We start from the raw sequence: 19,435 nt of genomic DNA on the forward strand, positions 1-19,435 counted from the left end.
CATTATGGCTCAATAGGAGAAAGAAACTTTTAGCCTTCAAAGCGATCTAGAAATTAAAGGACTGCCTCGTGATCAGCCTGTCAGAGGGCTGGCTGCAGAGGTTTTACAATCAGGGCTTTTGTAAAAGGAACTAAAATTTGAGTTTGGACCCAGTTATCCTATATTCTAACTGAAAGTGTAGAATCTCCCAGAAGAAAGGCTCTTCTGTACTATTTTATAGATTGTGCCTTCCACTCCAAACATCCTGAGTCATGTTCCTTTTATACTGGCATGTGAGATGAGAGTCAGAGCACTGACCTCAAAGCCAGCGACTGGGTTCTACTGTTCCTTTCTGCAAGAGCTTAGACTATGAGACTCAACCTCCTCAGCTGCTTAATGGAAAATCCCCACCATTCCAATCTTGCAGAGGATAGGGGTGGCTGTACTGGTCATCTTGCTGGGGTAATGGGGTAATAGTACTGGGGTAATGACGGCAGGTGTGGTGGTTCTGTTGCCACTGGTGTTGTGAACCTGCTGTCTCCTCCACTTTGGCTTTAGCAGGACTGAAGTGCTCCTTGGTGTGTTCTTATCAAACCCTTTTTTTTTTTTCCAGGCCGCTGTGCTCGGTGTGGAGAAAACGTAGTTGGGGAAGGTACAGGATGCACTGCCATGGATCAGGTCTTCCACGTGGATTGTTTTACCTGCATCATCTGCAACAACAAGCTCCGAGGGCAGCCGTTCTATGCTGTGGAAAAGAAAGCATACTGCGAGCCCTGCTACATTGTAAGTTCCAGATTTGTTCCTCAAACGCTTTGCAAAGATGTCTTCTGTGGCTGAATGGCAGTCACTCCACATGGAATATAGTCATCAGATCTTTACTTCTTCCTAGACTTCAAAATGTGTGTGGTGTGTGTGTGCGCGTGCATGGGTAAATTAGCATATTGTAATTTTTTTCTACACATCCCCCATTCATATGGGATCAGAAAGGTGTATTAGCGTGGGACTGCCCTTCAGTTACTGGTCTGCTGGGAAGATCATTAGCCTGAGGCTTTCAAGCATGTATGTACAAGCTAAAATTTTCTTTCTTGAAGCATCAGAAAGCTTTCCAAGTAGCTGACTCACACCTCTTATAAGATCTCACCCTACATTTGAAGTGCCCAGTATTTTCAGGGAAACTTTACAGAATCTCTGGACTTGTCAGTCCTCTTCCGGAATACTGGGCCCTTTGAGTCACTTTTTATCTACCAAAATGTTTCTTCCCCCTCTTATCCAACAGGTGCAATGATGTAAACAGGGGAACTGTTTTTTATAAAGCACCTTAGAGAGAAATGAACAATAATGCTGACTGAGCTAATCATTGTTTTCTTTTATTACAGAACATAAAACTATATTTTAATAATATTCCTGGGTAACTAAAAAATTCTCAGTCATGTTACCTTAGAGTTTTTGCAATGCTCCTTACTTAATCTACCTATTAAACTATTCTCTGTTAGAATAATTTGATGAATGAACACAGGCTTTTTTCATCTAGTGTAAGTTTCTTTGCTGTCCTTCAGCATGATTTTAATCTTTGTTTAACACATGTTGATGGGAAAAGTAGTGTTTTTATTTGTTTGTTATGTAAACCCACAAAACAGTCATGGTTTGTCCGTCAGTGCCCAGGGATTTCAACCTAAAAGAAACCTTGGTTTCTTCCCCAAGGTATTGGGAGTCATACTTGGCTTTACAAGGTTCACATTTATTGAAGACTTTTTGGGCCTGGTTGGTATTTTCCTATAACTTGGCAGCCCTAACTCATTGTAACCTCGGGGTCTGTAGCACAGATCTGGAAGTTCGTCAAGATTAAGACTTTGTAGGATTAAATGTGGCTTTGCATCTGTCTTAGGTTCAATTTTATTTCATTTTCTTTCCAAAGGTAACTTAAACACATGTAACATCATTTCTTTCCAAAGGTAACTTAAACACATGTAGAGCCATACAGTGGTAGAGTTGGAAAAAAAAAATCTTAAAATCGTTTGCGTAATTACCCTCTTTAGCAATGAGAATGCCAAGACATGGAGAGGAGGAAAGCGACTTCGTATGACCTATCATTAGTGTCAGAACCAAGGCCACATTCCGTTATTCACACTCCACAGTCTTAGATTCTTTGCAGATGCTACGTGGTTTTCGTTTTCCTACATACAGCCACCCCTATCCTCTGCAAGATTGGCATGGTGGGGATTTTCCATTAAGCAGCTGAGGAGGTTGAGTCTCATAGTCTAAGCTCTTGCAGAAAGGAACAGTAGAACCCGGTCGCCGGCTTTGAGGTCAGTGCTCTGACTCTCATCTCACATGCCAGTATAAAAGGAACATGACTCAGGATGTTTGGAGTGGAAGGCACAATCTATAAAACAGTACAGAAGAGCCTTTCTTCTTAGAGATTCTACACATTCAGTGGAGGACAGAGCAGGTTCATAACAGTACATAACAGTACAGTAATGTACTGTTGATCTGGAAGGAGCAATTATGCATAAGGGAAAGTCTAGTAAACAAAAGCTTACCTCTTTAGAATATCAGAATATTTCAAATGTCAGCCTTTGAAATCTGTATTGAAAAAAGAAAGGCATTACATACTTCCTTGCCTCTTGAAACAGACTAAACCAGGTGTCATTCGCAATGGCTTGAGACCACGTCTATGAAATTATTTATTGCCATGAGCCCTAAGGTAGTGATGTTGGCAGAGTGTGTAGAGGCACCCAGGATTGTCCTTACACCAAGTGAATACGTACTGCTGTGTTATTTTATAGCTCTTGTGTCTATTTTTTATCCCTTTTTGACTCCATAGTTGATTTTTGCTACTTTAATGATGCTACTGTGGCAGCCTTCTTCAGTTGTTTTGTTTCAACCCTTGTTAGCTAGAAATCATATAGACAGTATTGGGAAACAATGTAACAGGGTGGGAAGAACATGAGTTTGAATTTGGTTCCATCACTTAATGCTTCTTCTCCTTGGGAAAGTTATTTATTCTTTCTAAGTATTAGTTGCCTCATCTATTTAATGGGGACGATGGCAGTTATTTTCCCCAAAGGCTCATGAAGAAGAAATGAGACAATCCTTGTAAAGCACACTGGGCCTCTTCAGGGAAAGTAGTAGAATAAATGTTATTCTGGGATTAACTGTAATGAAGTTTCTGGACCTGTTTAATATTTCTGAATGTGGGAACCTTACATGTGCGGTAAAATTCACTGGGCTTTAGGAAATTTTTATAACCTCTCAGACATAGTCTTCCCATTTTTACATGTTTGCTTGCTTTTCTGAGTGTGTAACAAAACTGGAGAAGGTCTAATCTGACTAAATAATAGGTTTCTGTAGTGTGTGGGTTCAAGTTTCTATCTCCATTCCAGGCATAGGATGGGTCTCTGTGATTCTGTAGGACGCCAGCCCCTTCTTCGTTGGTTTGTTGTTACTATACTATGCTTATGACAAGGAAAACTATCTGGGAGAGGTTTAATTACATACTTGGAAGAGCTGGATGAATTCAAATAATGGAAATTCTAACCTTTTTTTTTTACTTCTTTTCCTCATAAGAACATTTAATCAAGGTTTTTCTTTAATGAGATCTATTTGTGGTGACTCTAAAATGTAATTTAATTCTTATCAGAATTCAGTTAAGCTTTACTCAAAGACCCTTGTTCAATATTGATTTGAGTTTAGCACAGCCCTCAAGCCCTCAGATGGATGTATCAGAACTTTAATTTCTTCTGAACTTTTATAAGTCCAGTAGGCTGCATACTAGAAGTGTATGGAGGTTGAGGAAACTGGGCAAATGAAATAAAACAAGTTTGCTTTGAAGATAGTTTGCATTAAGGAGGATCCTAGAACTGTGCCTCTCTCTTGGAACCAAAGGCCTTGGAACTGGAGGCATTTTCTATGTGATCCAGCAAAATTGCCTTTGGTTACACTGTTGAAAACTGATGTCTAAAAGGTATTCCATACAAACCAGAGCAAACCTAATCCTTGGCCATCAGTCAGTGTGTCTTTTTTTTTTTTTAACTGATGGAATGAGAATATTCAAGATGGTGGCTTAATTGTTTTTGTATAAGGACCACCATGTTTGATACTCTGAGTTCAGGCATGAGACCAGTCTAGTATAAATTAAATTTACTTCTGCCTAAATTGGTTATTGGTCAACTTAAGATCCTATTAAAATGAAAGATTTACATGATTTTGAGGGAAAATGCACCAGCAATGTCTTCAGCTTTGGTTCAATGATTTTTAATATTTTCCCGTGGTTTATTGAGTTTGTTCTTAATCCTTGTGCTTAAGTAGGTATGATTAAACAGTCTGATTCAGTATAGCATTGTCATTCTCTTTAATCATTTTACATATTTTGTTTTCTATTTTTTATTTATTAACCTAATACAAATGTTCATATAGTTTTGCATTGTTAGTATTCATTTTTAACTTTTTATCTGTTTAGTTTTACATTTAGATTACACACTTCATTTTAAAACCATTTGCCAGTCAAAAAAGATATTGTGGTTTGCAATCTTTTAGAATTGTAAATAACATGCCTATAGTTAATAAAAACTTTATTTTTTTATTTTGAATTACATCCTTAGCATAAATTCTTTGATTTATATTACCAAATCAAATTTAATCTGGAAGACTTTTGTGTTACCTTGCTAGATTTCTTTAGAAATATTTTTCTAACTTATAGAACCATCAACAATAATGAAACTATATGTTAAAATGCAATCTCTCCCCTATGGGAGAAGTTTATTTATATTTTTTGAACGAATGTAATAAGCACATTATGTCATAGTTATTTTAGGTTTCTGTAATTATTAGCAAAATCAATGAGATGCTTCTCTTCTTTGGTGATACGTCTCTTGAAAGCCTAGTTTTGGTTATTCTTATATATTTGAATATGTAAACAGATTAAAATAAAGATCACTAAAACTTTGTTGGGAAGTGATATAAATAGAATGTATTTATCCTAATTCTAGCTCTCCTGGTGTGACCTTGGGTAAATCACTTAGCTCCTGAGTATCGGTGTCCTCATTTATGAAAGGGAGATATTAATTTCTTCTATGTCTTCAAAGATAAGGAATAAGCAGTTGCGATATTTTGTATACATGAAATTATTTACATATATTAATATAAGTGCTTAATCTGATTAATAGAATTTTTATCATTGCTTTTTTTCCATTTAGTATAATGTGATACAATATAGAAACCTTGTAAATCTGGGGCAATTTCTTGGCTGTAGTTGCTATGGAACTACTGAAATAAATAAATGTCATGGAAGGAATATAAGGACACATATTAGAAGAAGAGGTTCATGCTTTGCTTAAGAAGATTTTTTATGTTGGTGTGAATATGAAGGGCAGCAACAATGCCTCCTGCTTATGTACCCTTCTGCACATAAAGAGACAGCCTTACACATAAGTATAGTTTTAGAAAAAGAATTGCTGTTTTATTTCTAGCATTACCAAGGAGTCTGGGCCTAGGGACAAAGTGCATCCGAAATTCTCAGCAAAAGTCTGTTTATGAAGTAGCAGCCAAGGATCCTCCCCTAAACCAGTGTTTTCACTCACAGTGGATGGAATCCAGGTCCTAACTCTCTGACTGTAGAAGGTGGTACAGACATTTTCACTAGAGTTGAAATCCAAATGATTAAAGGGCCTCTGGAAATAGGAGGCCAACTCCACAGGAGACTAAACACTTCAAGGTACCTGAAACTTGGCACATTAGTGACCAACACACTAGCAGCCTTTTGCTCCCTTATGTCACCAAATGGCTACAGTTAAAACATTCTAACTTTTCAGCTTGCATTAAGAGGTAGTTTTTGTACCTCTGCAGGAAAGCTGTTCTTTTATATACTCCATTCCTCTTAATAAAATGTTTTAAAAGCACTTATGGCGAGTGCTTTATGTGGATGTTGGGAAAGGAAGCAAGAGTTTGGACTAAACCTGAAAAATCCACATGAACTTTCTTCCTTTTTTTCTAATTGCCTACCTCTGCTCTCTCACCTCGAAGGAGTGTTTGTCTGTGCCTCTTGTCTCTTTCTCTCTCACACAACACACACACATACACACACACACACACACACACACACTTTCTTCTTGATGTTACATCATCATTTCACCAGAACTCTCCCAGGAAGGAGAAAAATGGTTCAAGAAAGGGAAAAATGTGTCACGCACTCTCTTGAGAGGTTAAGCATGTTACCCACTGGGAATAGTTATCTCTTCTATTCATACAGCCCCTTCCATTTTCTAATGCTACCAAGCATCTGTGACTGCATGCTGTCAGGCCTAGCAGAGCCCTTGTGAAATAGATAATAGGGAGACTATTAGTCTCATTTTACAAATGTGGCTCTGATGTTTTCAAAGTAAATGACAAAACAAAGACTATGAACAGCTTCTATAATTTGCACTTTATTGCTTGGCCTATGCTAACATCTGTGCTAACATTCAGCAACTAAGTTTTTATGTATTTATTTATTTATTTATTTTTGGGGTATTTTTTGAGATGTGTTCTTGCTGTTGTTGCCCAGGCTGAACTCGAACTCCTGGACTAAAATGATCTTCCTGCCTCAGTCCCCAAGTAGCTAGGACTACAGGCTTGCACCACCACGCACAACATGCAACTTAATGTTCAACTTTCTTTTCTTTTCTTTTCTTTTTTTTTTTTTGAGACAAGCTCTCTCTCTGTCGCCCAGGCTGTAGTGCGGTGGCACGTTCTCGGCTCACTGCAACCTCTACCTCCTGGATTCAAGCAATTCTCCTGCCTTAGCCTCCTGAGTAGCTCGGATTACAGGCGCCCACCACCACGCCCGGCTGATTTTTGTATTTTTTCATAGAGATGGGGTTTAACCATGTTGGCCAGGCTGGTCTCAAACTCCTGACCTCAAGTGATCCATGGCTTCGGCCTCCCAAAGCACTGGGACTACAGGCGTGAGCCACCGCGCCTGGCCCATGTTCAACTTTCCACGTGAAGATACTGACAGCTTCCAACTACTCAGATTCAAAATCAGGTATCATTATAGCCTTTTCCCCAAAAATTTTAATTGATAACCACCTGACTCATGCTTTCCAGTATTACAGAACCTGAAATGCTAAACTTCTACTGATGAAAAACCATAAGCCCTTGTATTTTCTTGAGCATTTGAGGCCTTAAGAGGCAAAAAAAAAAAATGGTTAAAAATATTTATAACAACTGACATTGACATTAACATTTGCTCAGTGCTTTAACTTTTACGAAGCACTTTTATTTTATCGTATTACCCTCTAATGATCCTAGGAAATAGTTACAGTTATTTTTGCCTTCATTTCCAGTAGCAAGAAACTGAATCTTAGAAAGTGTCAGCTTGCTCAGTTCCATGGAATACGAGTGTCAGAGCTAATACTTGACCCTAGCCCTCTGATTCCCAAGTCCGGCTATCTCTACATCTAACAGAAAACACTGGAAATCCCGTTTGCTGTTGCTAGGTTACCACTTTCCTATGGTGGTAATTCTTTTTTAAAATCCTAAGTTTTTCATTAGTGTATGCCCATTAGAGAAAAATTAGCAAATAGAAGACAGGTATGTAATTCTCTTCTCTCAATATAATAGTTCACATTGTATCATGCACTTCTTTTCTATTATGTTTACCTGTGGGTATGGAAGTGTGTATATAAATGCAATCACACATCTGTATACATGTGGTTACAGACACACATATGCACGTGCACACATACACACACACACAATGAGATCATACCTTAACTATTGGTTAGTACCTTGCTTTTGTTACATAACAGTATATCAAACTTTGCCTTCTTTACAGTCTCTTTTAAATATTCTTGAACCATTGAAAAAGAATATATGTCACCTACATATCCTTTCTGAAAGTTGATTCAAGGAAATTTTCCAACAGACAAATAACCTAATCAAAATAATGTGCACAGGAGATGCATAGTGAATAAAACAGTGAAAAGCAATGAAGTAAAAAAACTCCTGGTTAAAAAATAAAGGGGCAAAGATGTAGTAGAAAATTCAGACCAAAATAAGATAATATTAATTACCTACTAACTACAGTATTCACAGAAGACAAAATACAATTCAGTACAAAACTATCAAGCAGTCTGAAGAACATTACTTTTTGATAAATATCACAGTTCCCAGAGAAGAATAGCCCTGAGCTTTCCTTCATTAAGTATCATTATATTGAAATGTATAATTTAAAAATACTGATGAAGTAAGAGATAAGAACGGTGAAAACATATTCTTTATAAAACCTTAACACATTCCTTTTAGTCTTTGACAAATCATAAAATGGAGTTAAATAATATGATTGATAGCATTGATTTAATCTATGTACATTGATCTATGCAAACAAAGAATTTCTATCTTCTGTCTAAAACTGCATGGAAGATTTAGAAAAACATTTATTATATCAAAGTCTAATAGGAAATTGTAGACAGTTCCTACTGTGGCGGGCAGAGTTACATGTAGCCATATAGTAAAACAAGAAATGAATAAATGCATAAGCACACTCTTGGGTTAAAGAATCTTAGAAAGTAGTGATGATGCTCACTGCATAGCAATGAGAATGGGATGCAGCCAGCATAGAATGCCAAGTAATACTAGTCTTATTAATTGCAACAGGAAACAGAGCATATGTATTGACTCAAAAAACTAGAACAGGACAAGAAAATCAATCTTAAAGAAATCCATTAAAATAAAACATTGTTGATAAGTTGAAAAATACTGGAACATTTAGATCTGGGGATGATATTTTGAAAAGAGCAGTGAAATAAACATTGGGTTAAGATAATCAAGAAAGAAACAAAAACTGCAAAAAAATTAGGAAGGAAAAGGCAGCATACAGATGACATTTTAAAATTATTGCACTTAAAATTTTATATGAGAGACTATGTTCTATGCAAATCTAAAATACAGGTGAAAGAAGCTTGAATCAACTCATAAATACTGATAGAATGTGAAGCTATTACTTGCAAAAGAGTCAGAAAAATTTCACTAATAAAAGTTTTCAGATCTCCAAAGAACAAATGATTTCTGTGCTATTTCAACTTTAAGAGCCTAGCAAAAAACGAGAAGCTTACCAAATCATTTTATAAAGCTAGCATGCTCCCAATAGTAATACCTAACTTAGGTTACCCCCAGAAGACAATTCTGTGATAATCTAACTTTCATAAATGCAGAAATCCTAAGTGAAATATTAGCAAATTGAATACCACATAACAAAACATTCCAGTTATTCCATATTCAGTGCCAGTGCTAGAATAATTAGGAATCTTTTACCATAATTTGCTATATTGATATATCAAAATTTAAAAAAACTAGTAATCTCCATAGATGCTTTTCATTAAAAGGGTGTTTAATAGAATTTTTCATACATTCTTATTTAAAAACAAAAACAATGGCAATAATGCAAAATAAACTCTAAGTAGTAGTTACATATTTTGATTTATTATGCATCATTTCTAATATATATAAAGATATGAAGCATAATGAATCCTAAAGGTCTATGTACCTGTTATCCAATTTAAGAAATAAAACATTAAAACTTCAGTAGAAATCCCTTGGGTTCTATTCCATGATCATGTTCCCCCAGAGAAAGCCACTATTCTAAATTTGTTTTTTATCATGTTCATGTATTTCTTTAAATAATATGTAGTGTTGTGAGCACATAGTATTTCTTAATTTTAAATACATGGCATTATATTATTTGTATTAGTGGGAGATTTTTCCACTCAACATCTTAAGACTGTATGTATATACAGTCATTTACGAATGATGTGATTATGCTTCTAGGGAATCTGAAAAATTTTTAATATTGGAATAATGAAAGTTTAGTAAGCTGACAAAATAAAAATGACAATTTTAGGTTTATAAAATAGAACAGAAAAGTGTCCTCATAGAGAAGCAATAAAAAATATAAAATATCTAGGTAAAACTTTCAAAAGTATAAATGATCTAAGTGAGGAATGCTAAAAAAGTTTTCCATGGATAATTAACTCATGAGCAAAATGTGTATTTTGGGGATTGAGTATGCTTTGGAAAGCCTCTCTCATTTCAACAGACATTCATATTATCACCCTTTATTATACAACAATGTTTTCAGTGGGGCAATGAATAGTTACTACACTCTCCTTTGCTAATGGTATTTATTTAGCCCTTTCAACCAAATATCCCCCAGCCCGCTGCTCATCTTAGTTACTGCTCACCACATCCTTGCAGGTTCCAAGGCAGCCCTTACTTGGAAAGGAAAGAGAGGCACAGACCTGTAAGTGGATTGCCCAGAACAACAAAGAGGCCTAGCTGAACATAACCCTTTCTTCCCAGTGCCTGTTCCAAACCATATTAACTGCTGTTGTCATAGAATTAGAATGCTTTTTAAAGGCCAGCAGGAACCTTAGAAATTCAGTAATGCCATTTTATAGCTGAGAAAGCTAAATCCCAAGAAAGCTGAGTGTTTTGCCTGAGCATATATGATTTATTAATGGCAGAGGTGGGACTAGAAACCGTGAGTCTTCATGAAGCCTTCAAAGAACTACTTTCTTTGGGACTGACATGAAGGATTTAAACATTTGTGGCTACAGGTCCAGAGAGACATCCCTAGAAAACGTTGGGATTAGTAAACTTTTGGTTGGAGAGTGTAGAAATAGGACAGCGTTTGCTTTCACCCTAACCAGAATGAAGAGTCTCAGATTTCCAGGTTAAATGCCTCTGAAACTTTATTCTAGAACCTTCCCACTGCCCTAGATTGTTTAAGTCAAGCATGAACTCACCACTCAATGTTTGCCAGAGTTTGGATGAATGTCAGCATCAGGCTACTGTAATAATGGTTTAAGATTATTTAATCCCATTACTTATACACTTCATTAGGCTGAGTGAATTGTTGGCAGTGGTTCAGTAAACTTCCTCCTTTAGAGATAAAAGGATGGAAAGAAAATAGGAACCTATTCCTCATTTTCTTTCATAGTTATCTTATAATTCTTTTTTTTTTTTTTTTTTTTTTTTGAGACAGTCTTGCTCTGTCGCCCAGGCTGGAGTGCAGTGGCCCAATCTCGGCTCACTGCAAGCTCCGCCTCCCAGGTTCACGCCATTCTCCTGCCTCAGCCTCCCTAGTAGCTGGGACTACAGGCACCCACCACCACTCCAGGCTAATTTTTGTATTTTTAGCAGAGACAGGGTTTCACAGTGTTAGCAAGGTGGTCTCGATCTCCTGACCTCGTGATCCACCTGCCTCAGCCTCCCAAAGTGCTGGGATTACAGGGGTGAGCCACCGCGCCCGGCCATAATTCTTAATGGATAAAGGAATGATAATTACCCAGCTGTAACGTGGACTCCGTGTTAGTACAGCCTCCTAAACTACTCTGTATTCTCAGGAGAAAGAAATGTTTATAACCTTATATTCTCTATTAGAAGAAACTGGACAGTGGCAGAGAAGAGAGGGTGTGTCTGTGTGATCAGGCCATAAAGTTAATCTTAAAAATAAACCTGAAAATAAGTTCAAAGATTCTAGGTATGAGAGCCTTTCATGGGGGCTGGTATGAGGCAGTACATGATTTTAAAGAAAGAATATGGAATTTAAAGTCAGACCTGGTTCACACTCAGTCAGCTGCTAATTCTGCATTCTTCCCTTTTCTTTTAGCTTCAGTTTCCTCACACTTAGAATGAAAACAAACAATAAGAGGAAACCAGTTTGTTATATGTTCTCACATCTGACTTTGTAAAACAGTTTGAAAACGTTAGCGTGGTCAGCTCCAGGATCATCCCATGCAGGCATTGAGTGTTACATCTTTCCCTTCTTTGTAGTTTATTTTGCCCAGATGGATCTGCATTCATTTGTACCATCCATCATAATATTGTAGAATTCACTAATTCTATTATAGAATTCACATTATGTATTATAACATTATGGAATTCACTAATAATATTGTAGACGTCACTAATAATTCATAAAAGGAATAAATTCATTTGTCATCTTATCAAAAAAACTAAAATTAAATTTAAAAAAGGCCGGGCACAGTAGCTCATGCCTGTGATCCTAGCACGTTGGGAGGCCGAGGAGGGCAGATCACTTGAGGTCAGGAGTTCGAGACAAGCCTGGCTAATATAGTGAAACCCCATCTCTACTAAAAATACAAAAATTAGCTGAGTGTGGTGGCATATGCCTGTAGTCCCAGCTACTCAGGAGGCTGAGGCAGGAGAATAACTTGAACCCGGGAGGCGGAGGTTGCAGTGAGCTGGGATTGTGCCACTGCACTCCAGTCTGGGCGACAGAGTGAAACACCATCTCAAAAAAAAAAAAAGGAAGAAAGAGAAAAAGAAAGGAAGGAGAGGAAGGGAAAGAAAGAAAAGAAAAGAAAGAGAAAGAAAGAAAGAGGCACTTGGATGAAAGTACTGTTTCTTACCTCACATGGTTATAGGGTGAAACGGAGAGGACAGGGCTGAACAAAAATCAGTGTGGGGGCTTCAAGTAGTAAATAACTGTACCAGGGCTTAGGCCCAGTTAGACACATAAAAATCTGCAAGGGAGAATTTTGCCTAACTTGAATCACCAAAGGAAAACTGTAAGTCAGCATTTCAGGCTTGGAATATTACCTGCACACCACTTGGTTTGAGAACTTACGGAGTCTAAGAGATGGCAAGTCATGAGACTCTAGAAGCTTAGTTTTCTCAAACTGTGTCAGAGGTCACCTGCTTTGGAATCACTGTGAGCTCCTCATTAAAAAGTAAAGTTCTGGACTCCTCCCCAGAATTTCTGCACAGGGAGACAGGAACTTTGCCTCTTTTGCAAGGCTCCTGGGACGGCAGGGAGTTGGGGGGTAAATTTTTATGCACAGTCAAGTTTGAAATCCACTGGTCTGTACTTCCAGTCAAGCTCATGCAAAAATTGGCCCCAAAATATGTTTCCATTCTTATCTCCCATCAGCTCTCCTACACATTCTATTTACAACACTTACCCAAGGTGAGGACTCTTCTCCTGGACATTGGTATCTGAGGTTTCTCTGTCTATGCCATTGGTTGCCTGCCTTCTGCCTTTTCCCATCTCCATCCTTTAACAATCGTTATCAACCAACCTTAAAATGCTTTCCTGGAGCTTAACCAACTAGCTGTAACCTTTTCTGAACATGCAAGGTTTTCATTTCCACATCTCTCGTAGAATTGATTCTCACCACAACTGGTATTATAAAGTCACTGGCATCCTTGACACAGTCCTCTACTGATAGGAACCCCTTGAAGACTGTATGGGGTAGGGGGAGGTCACCTTTAATTCGTCTTTGTCTTTTCTGCAGTGTTTATCATAATAGGTAAACCTATTGCTGCTCCGATAGTGAGGGGGACTTGGGGGGACCTGTGTCACTCTAGCACTGTGTCTCCCCACAGTCATTGACTCACATACCCTTTGCTTGCCCCTTGGTGCACCTAGGACCTGAGACTATGTATGTATAAGAAGGAAGGAGGAGAACTTGGCTCTGAGAGACTATGAACAGAGTCATTGCTGAAATGTAAATGTCAAAGATTGAAGGGAAGGATGTGAGAGTGAAGCCAGCTGTCTAGCTTCCGGCCGTAGAATGCTCATAAGAGCTTCTGCACTCAAGGTCAAACACACAGACTCGCCCACGAAAATTGCCAAAGACTTTGAGTGGAAGTTCTCTGATATTCCCATGACTTTGAATGGGACACAGTAATTCCTTCCCACAGCCAGAGCTTACTTAAAATAAGGAAATGAATAAATAAAGTCTACTGCTTGGATGTTTTTTTTGCTTTTGTCCCTGCAGAGTAAGGGGATGCCAGCCAAGGCTGACATCATCATTATAGCAAGACAGGTGCTTTTTTTGAATACTTCACAGTGACAAGGGCCTGGTATTATGTAGGTCTTCAAAGAATATATATATATTTATATTTTTTAAAATTCAGTCTCCTACATTTATAGTATGAGGAAATAAGATGACAAGAGCAAGGAATGCCTTGCTTGGAAAGTTGCAATTGGATGGCTGCACTGAGGACTATTTAAGCAACCTTAAAATCACCAACACACATCTGTGATGACTTTTTAATTATATCTGTCATTTTGGAAAAGATATTAAACGTCTTCCTCAGAAGTTACTTTTACTTCACACATTCTTTAATAGTATTAAAAGATATTTGATGCAATTTATATTAATAAAGCTCGTGAGATATGTTAGTAAAAATAAAATTGAACCTTCTAAAATATATTCCTTTAAAAATGAATGTCTATAATTTTATGCTAGTTTAAGCCAATAATCTAAATAAATCCTGTTTATTTAGCATTACACATGTGCACATATTTTCTCCACAAAATGGAACACGCTAAATGTGTTGGGGCCTCAGGAAAGAACTGGTGGAAGGGGGTATAGGAGGATTTTGGGGGAAAAGGAGGAATCCAACAAGAAAGTCTTCATGGAGGAAGAGACCTGTCCCAATGTGTCACACGATAGATCTTACTTTCTCCTAGTGCCACATATTCATTCATTTTTTACCCCCAACAGACAAGCAGAGACTGATATTATTCCCTTTTACAATTTAACAAAATCAAAGCTTAGAAAACCAGGGGGTTTGGAAAATAAGGAATTTGTGTAGGATTAAAATAGAACTTTGAGCTCCTGGACTCTGAATGTTAGCTTCTACCTTGCTCTTAAATAAATTTATGCCAACAGATGTCCTGTCATCAGACAGGACTTTCTTTTTTATCTTTTTAAAGTCAGCAAGTCTTATTGTTACATCTCTCTGGTCTGCCCAGTTTGGTTACACCTGTTTTGAGATTTCTTTCCTATACCTTTCCATCTGAAGATAAGCACTTCCTACCGTACTTCCATCTGAAGACAAGCACTTCCTACCGTACTTCCATCTGAAGACAAGCACTTCCTACCGTACTTCCATCTGAAGACAAGCACTTCCTACCGTACTTCCATCTGAAGACAAGCACTTCCTACCGTACTTCCATCTGAAGACAAGCACTTCCTACCGTACTTCCATCTGAAGACAAGCACTTCCTACCGTACTTCCATCTGAAGACAAGCACTTCCTACCGTACTTCCATCTGAAGACAAGCACTTCCTACCGTACTTCCATCTGAAGATAAGCACTTCCTACCGTACTTCCATCTGAAGACAAGCACTTCCTACCGTACTTCCATCTGAAGACAAGCACTTCCTACTGTACTTCCATCTGAAGACAAGTACTTCCTACCGTACTTCCAGAGCTTTCACCTATGTCTTGGTTTAATCTTTGCCTTTGTTTCCACCTTTTACCATTTCTGCTTTATACTGGTAGATAATGTCACCCCCAAATACATAGACTATGAGCTCCTTAGGAGCAAACTCATTTTTTTTTTTCCTGTTGTTCTTTGTGTCTTTTTTTCCCCTATCTACCTCCAAATCTTACTCCACATTTCTGAAAATAGCACCCAAAGCAATACCTCTCACTTTGGGGAGTATTTAGTACATTTTTTTAAAAATGAATATATTATACAGCCTGGACCACCATAACAAAAATACATGGACTGAGCACCTTAAATAGCAGAGATTTCTTTCCTTATAGATTGAGGCTGGAAGTGCGAGATCAGGGTGTTAGCATGGTGGGGTTCTGCTGAGGACTGTCTTCCTACCTTGCAGATAGCCACATTCTCACTGTGTCCTTACATGGTGTGTGTGGGGAGGGAGCAAGCCCTCTAAGTGTCTTTTCTTATAAGGTCACTAGTACCATCATGAGGGCCCCATCCTTATGACCTCATCTAAGCTTAATTCTCAAGGCCCCATCTACACATACTATCACTTTGGGGTTAAGGCTTCAACATATAAATTTATAAAGAGAGTCAGTTTAGTCCATAGCAATAAATTAGGCCTTTTGGCTATAGATCTGTCAATGTATAATTGGCACTGACTGATGGAATGCAGATCAGAATAGCCTATGCTTCTAGGTATATAGAAACTACATGCTTAGTTTTTGTTTTTTGTTTTTTGTTTTTGTTTTTGAGACAGAGTCTCACTGTGTCACCCAGGCTGAAGTGTAGTGGTGCAATCTTGGCTCACTGCAGCCTCCACCTCCTAGGTTCAAGCGATTCTCCTGCCTCAGCCTCCTCAGTGGCTGGGATTACAGGCATGCACCACCTGCCCAGCTAATTTTTGTGTTTTCAGTATGGATGGGGTTTCACCATGTTGGCCTGGATGGTCTGGATCTCCTGACCTCGTGATTGGCCTGCCTCAGCCTCCCAAAGTGCTGGGATTACAGATGTGAGGCACCATGCCTGGCCCATGATTAGTTATATAACAAAGGTTTATTGAGCGCTGTGTTGGCTTTAAACAATTTTGCTAGACATTCAGTAGGGCCCTATCACTGTTGAAGACATTGTACAACTCAGGTGCATTTTCCTTTAAGGATACATTTAACCTGCTAGATGTCGTCTCATTTTTAAGACCAGAGAAAAAGAGAAGACTTGTTTTTTTAGAGGGTTATTATACATTCCTATTAGATCATTAGGAAATTGGCACAAGTGGCAGGAAGCCAAACTGGCCTGAGTCTGACTGGGCAGTGTCTGCAGGTTACTCCAGCAAAGCTGCTGAAATAACGATATGTTCTCCCATAAAGTGCTTTTTGTCAAAGTCTCTTCTGGAATTAACTCCTCATGCACAGATCGATAAACCCCACCAACTTGCCAATGTAATTAAGCAGTGACAGGTTAAGCATTACCATTAATTAAGTTCAAAGTAAAAGAAAAGGAAGAAGATTGTTTTTGTGAAATTGTGCTGTCAGATTTTTCTCAAGGGTGTTTCTAAGTTCCTATGAAGGGGAATTTAGGAAAGGGAGGAGATGACTGTCTCCACTTCCTTGGGAAAAGTGAGTGTTTAAACACATGTCCCTTGAATATTTTTAACTGAAAAGTGAATTATTTGCCAGTGGTAAGAGACATTGAATGAGCACCTTCTGTGTGCAAAGGACTGTGCTCAGTGTTATGGGGGATACAATGCAGTGTGAGACTAGTTCATGCTCTCGTGGAGCCCTGAGGTGAATGAGAAGTGTCAGACATATGAACAAATATAACACAAGGCAAAGTAATCCAACTTATCTGTGAGAGATTCGGGCAATTGTGAGAGCTCAGAGGAAAGGCCATGCCCCATCCTACGGTGGCCTGAGGAGGGGATCGGCATCGAGAAAGAGCTCCCAGAGGATGCAGCATTTGAGCAAAGCCTTGAAAGTAGAGTAGGAGTGGATAAGGGGGAAAGAATGAAAGAGAACAGTTCCAATCTCTAAACATTTTTTTATGTTGAATTCCATTATAACTGCTAGGATCAAAGGAAAAGAAATCAGCCTCTTGTTCAGTAAGGATTTGTTGAGCATTCATTATATGTGCATTATTCTGCAGAAAATTTGGGGCTGGGAGAGGTAAAAAATACCTTCGGGATAACAGGCTTTTTTGCAAAAGTATCAAATAGTCTTAGACTCGTCGTCTTCCTCTGATGGCATCTTAATGGAATTCAATATAAAGGCCAAAATTCCTTTGTTTTGAAGCTACAAGAAAACACAGCCAATGGAAAAGCCACGTTAGTGCTGCCTCTCCTATTCTGATAAGGTGGATCCTTAAAAGCTATGAAAGAAACACTAAGTACTGCTGGCCAGTTTGAGTTCATTTGACTGGTAGAATTGAGTGGAAGTCAATTCTCGTGCCATTTAAACTGGAAGAAACTGAAGATTCTCCAACCCAAGCTCCTCTTTTTGCAGATGAGTCAACTGAAACCCTGTAAGACGGTAGTTTTCTAGATAAAAAAGGAGCCATGTGACTTTCCTAAATCATATAACAATCAGTTTATTATTTGATATTTATGGTACATTCACATGGGACAGAATGATCAGACATTTTCAGGAAAGAATAACAACTCCCAGTTCCCTGAGTTACCATTGGATGGTATTAAGCAACTTCACTTAATTATGTACCTGCTTTCCAGCTATGTTAATTACACATCCTTTAGCATTTACCACCTGTACCAATCATTTAGCATAATAATACCTTATACTTAAATGCGTGTACCCAGAATACTTTTATAGTTGTTTTTCATTTGATGTTCACAATAATCCTACAAGGCAAGTGTTATTTCTAGGTTAGATATGAGAGAACTGAGGCCCAGAGAAGGTAGCCCATATAGCCAAGAAACTAAAACAGGGTTCTGACATCCGTTTTCTAACTATGCATCTAGGTTTTGTTTGTTTGTTTTTTTTAACCTCTGCATCTAAGTTGCCTGCCTAAATGGCCTTCAGTCATTGAAATCCATCCAATAAATATTTACTGAGCATCATCTGTATTTCAAATATTGTAGTGGGCATTGGGGGTATGAAATTGCAAAAGAGAGAATCATCGGTATCTGGGAAACTCACTGCTTGAATGAGATAGAAAGCCAAACAGATAAATGGGAATTATTCTAAGTGCCATAATGGGTCGATGCACTCACTGTCTTTGGAGATTGGATGGACAGGGTAGCAAAAGATTGAGGGGCTAATTTTGCTACTGTTTATCTAAGCATGTCAGGGGCCTGTCTTTTCACATAGATTATGAGTGTCTTGGCATGTCTTTTGTCTCTCTGCATCCCCCGAGGCTCCTTGCACAGTCCTCACACTCCACTGGCATTCTGTTAATATTTGTTGATGATGATACTGGTGATTTTTTTCTCTCTGACATCCAGAACACTGGAGAGATTTTCTGTCAGCCCTTGGATATAATAGATTTTTATTTATACATTTGAGTTAGCCTTTCAGAAATCATTCTTAAGTAAAATAAATATCTTTTTAGTAAGATAGTTTCTAAATACGAACTTACTTAAAACCGTAATGACATTCTATTTTAGCCAGCTAGTACTCAACTACGATTTGCAATTTAGAGAGTTGTGCTTGTACAGATTGTCCTTTTCCGAAGTCAATGAATTGTAACTTTAAATAAGGGCTGTTAACACACCAAAATAGTTTTTAATCAGCCTCAAAAATTCCCATTATTTCCAAGTATCTTATTTTTACTATTTCATTGATGTTTCAAGTGGAATCAAATATTCCAACTGTTTTCCACTGGAAGAAGATGAATTTCAGGTACAGTTCAGTAGCAAAGAACACCCATGTTTTCAAAATAATGGAGAAATTTTTTTTTTCTCATAGGGAAGTTATGATTAAATTTGTGAATTGCACAAGCTTGGAATTCTGCTGCAAGATGCCTGCATTCTGTATTGCTTTATTTTGGTCTTATATTACAAATGGAATATTTCCCAGCTCATTTATATACAGTTCCTGGTTGCTGTAATTTTGCTGGCAAGCTTTGTGAACAAATTTTACTTCTGAAAGATACTAGGAATAAAGTGAAAATAGGGTCTTTTCTCTCATAGGTCTAAAAGATATTTCTTTCCTTTAATCATTACATTCTGGAGGTGTAATTGATCCAAACCTGCTGTAGATA

General features: G+C 37.9%; 1 protein-coding gene across 11 annotated transcripts in view; it reads left to right on the top strand.

The window, feature by feature from the left end:
* LPP (LIM domain containing preferred translocation partner in lipoma) overlaps positions 1-19,435 on the top strand; it is a 741,617-nt gene that overhangs the window by 600,872 nt on the left and 121,310 nt on the right. For all 11 annotated transcript variants that reach the window (XM_038002350.2, XM_038002347.2, XM_038002351.2 and 8 more), the window contains one exon: positions 593-762. In XM_038002350.2, coding sequence (XP_037858278.1) covers positions 593-762 — 170 coding nt within the window. The remainder of the gene's footprint in view (positions 1-592; positions 763-19,435) is intronic.

The sequence above is a fragment of the Chlorocebus sabaeus genome, chromosome 15, assembly GCF_047675955.1.
Source record: "Chlorocebus sabaeus isolate Y175 chromosome 15, mChlSab1.0.hap1, whole genome shotgun sequence".
Classification (NCBI taxonomy): Eukaryota; Metazoa; Chordata; class Mammalia; order Primates; family Cercopithecidae; genus Chlorocebus; species Chlorocebus sabaeus.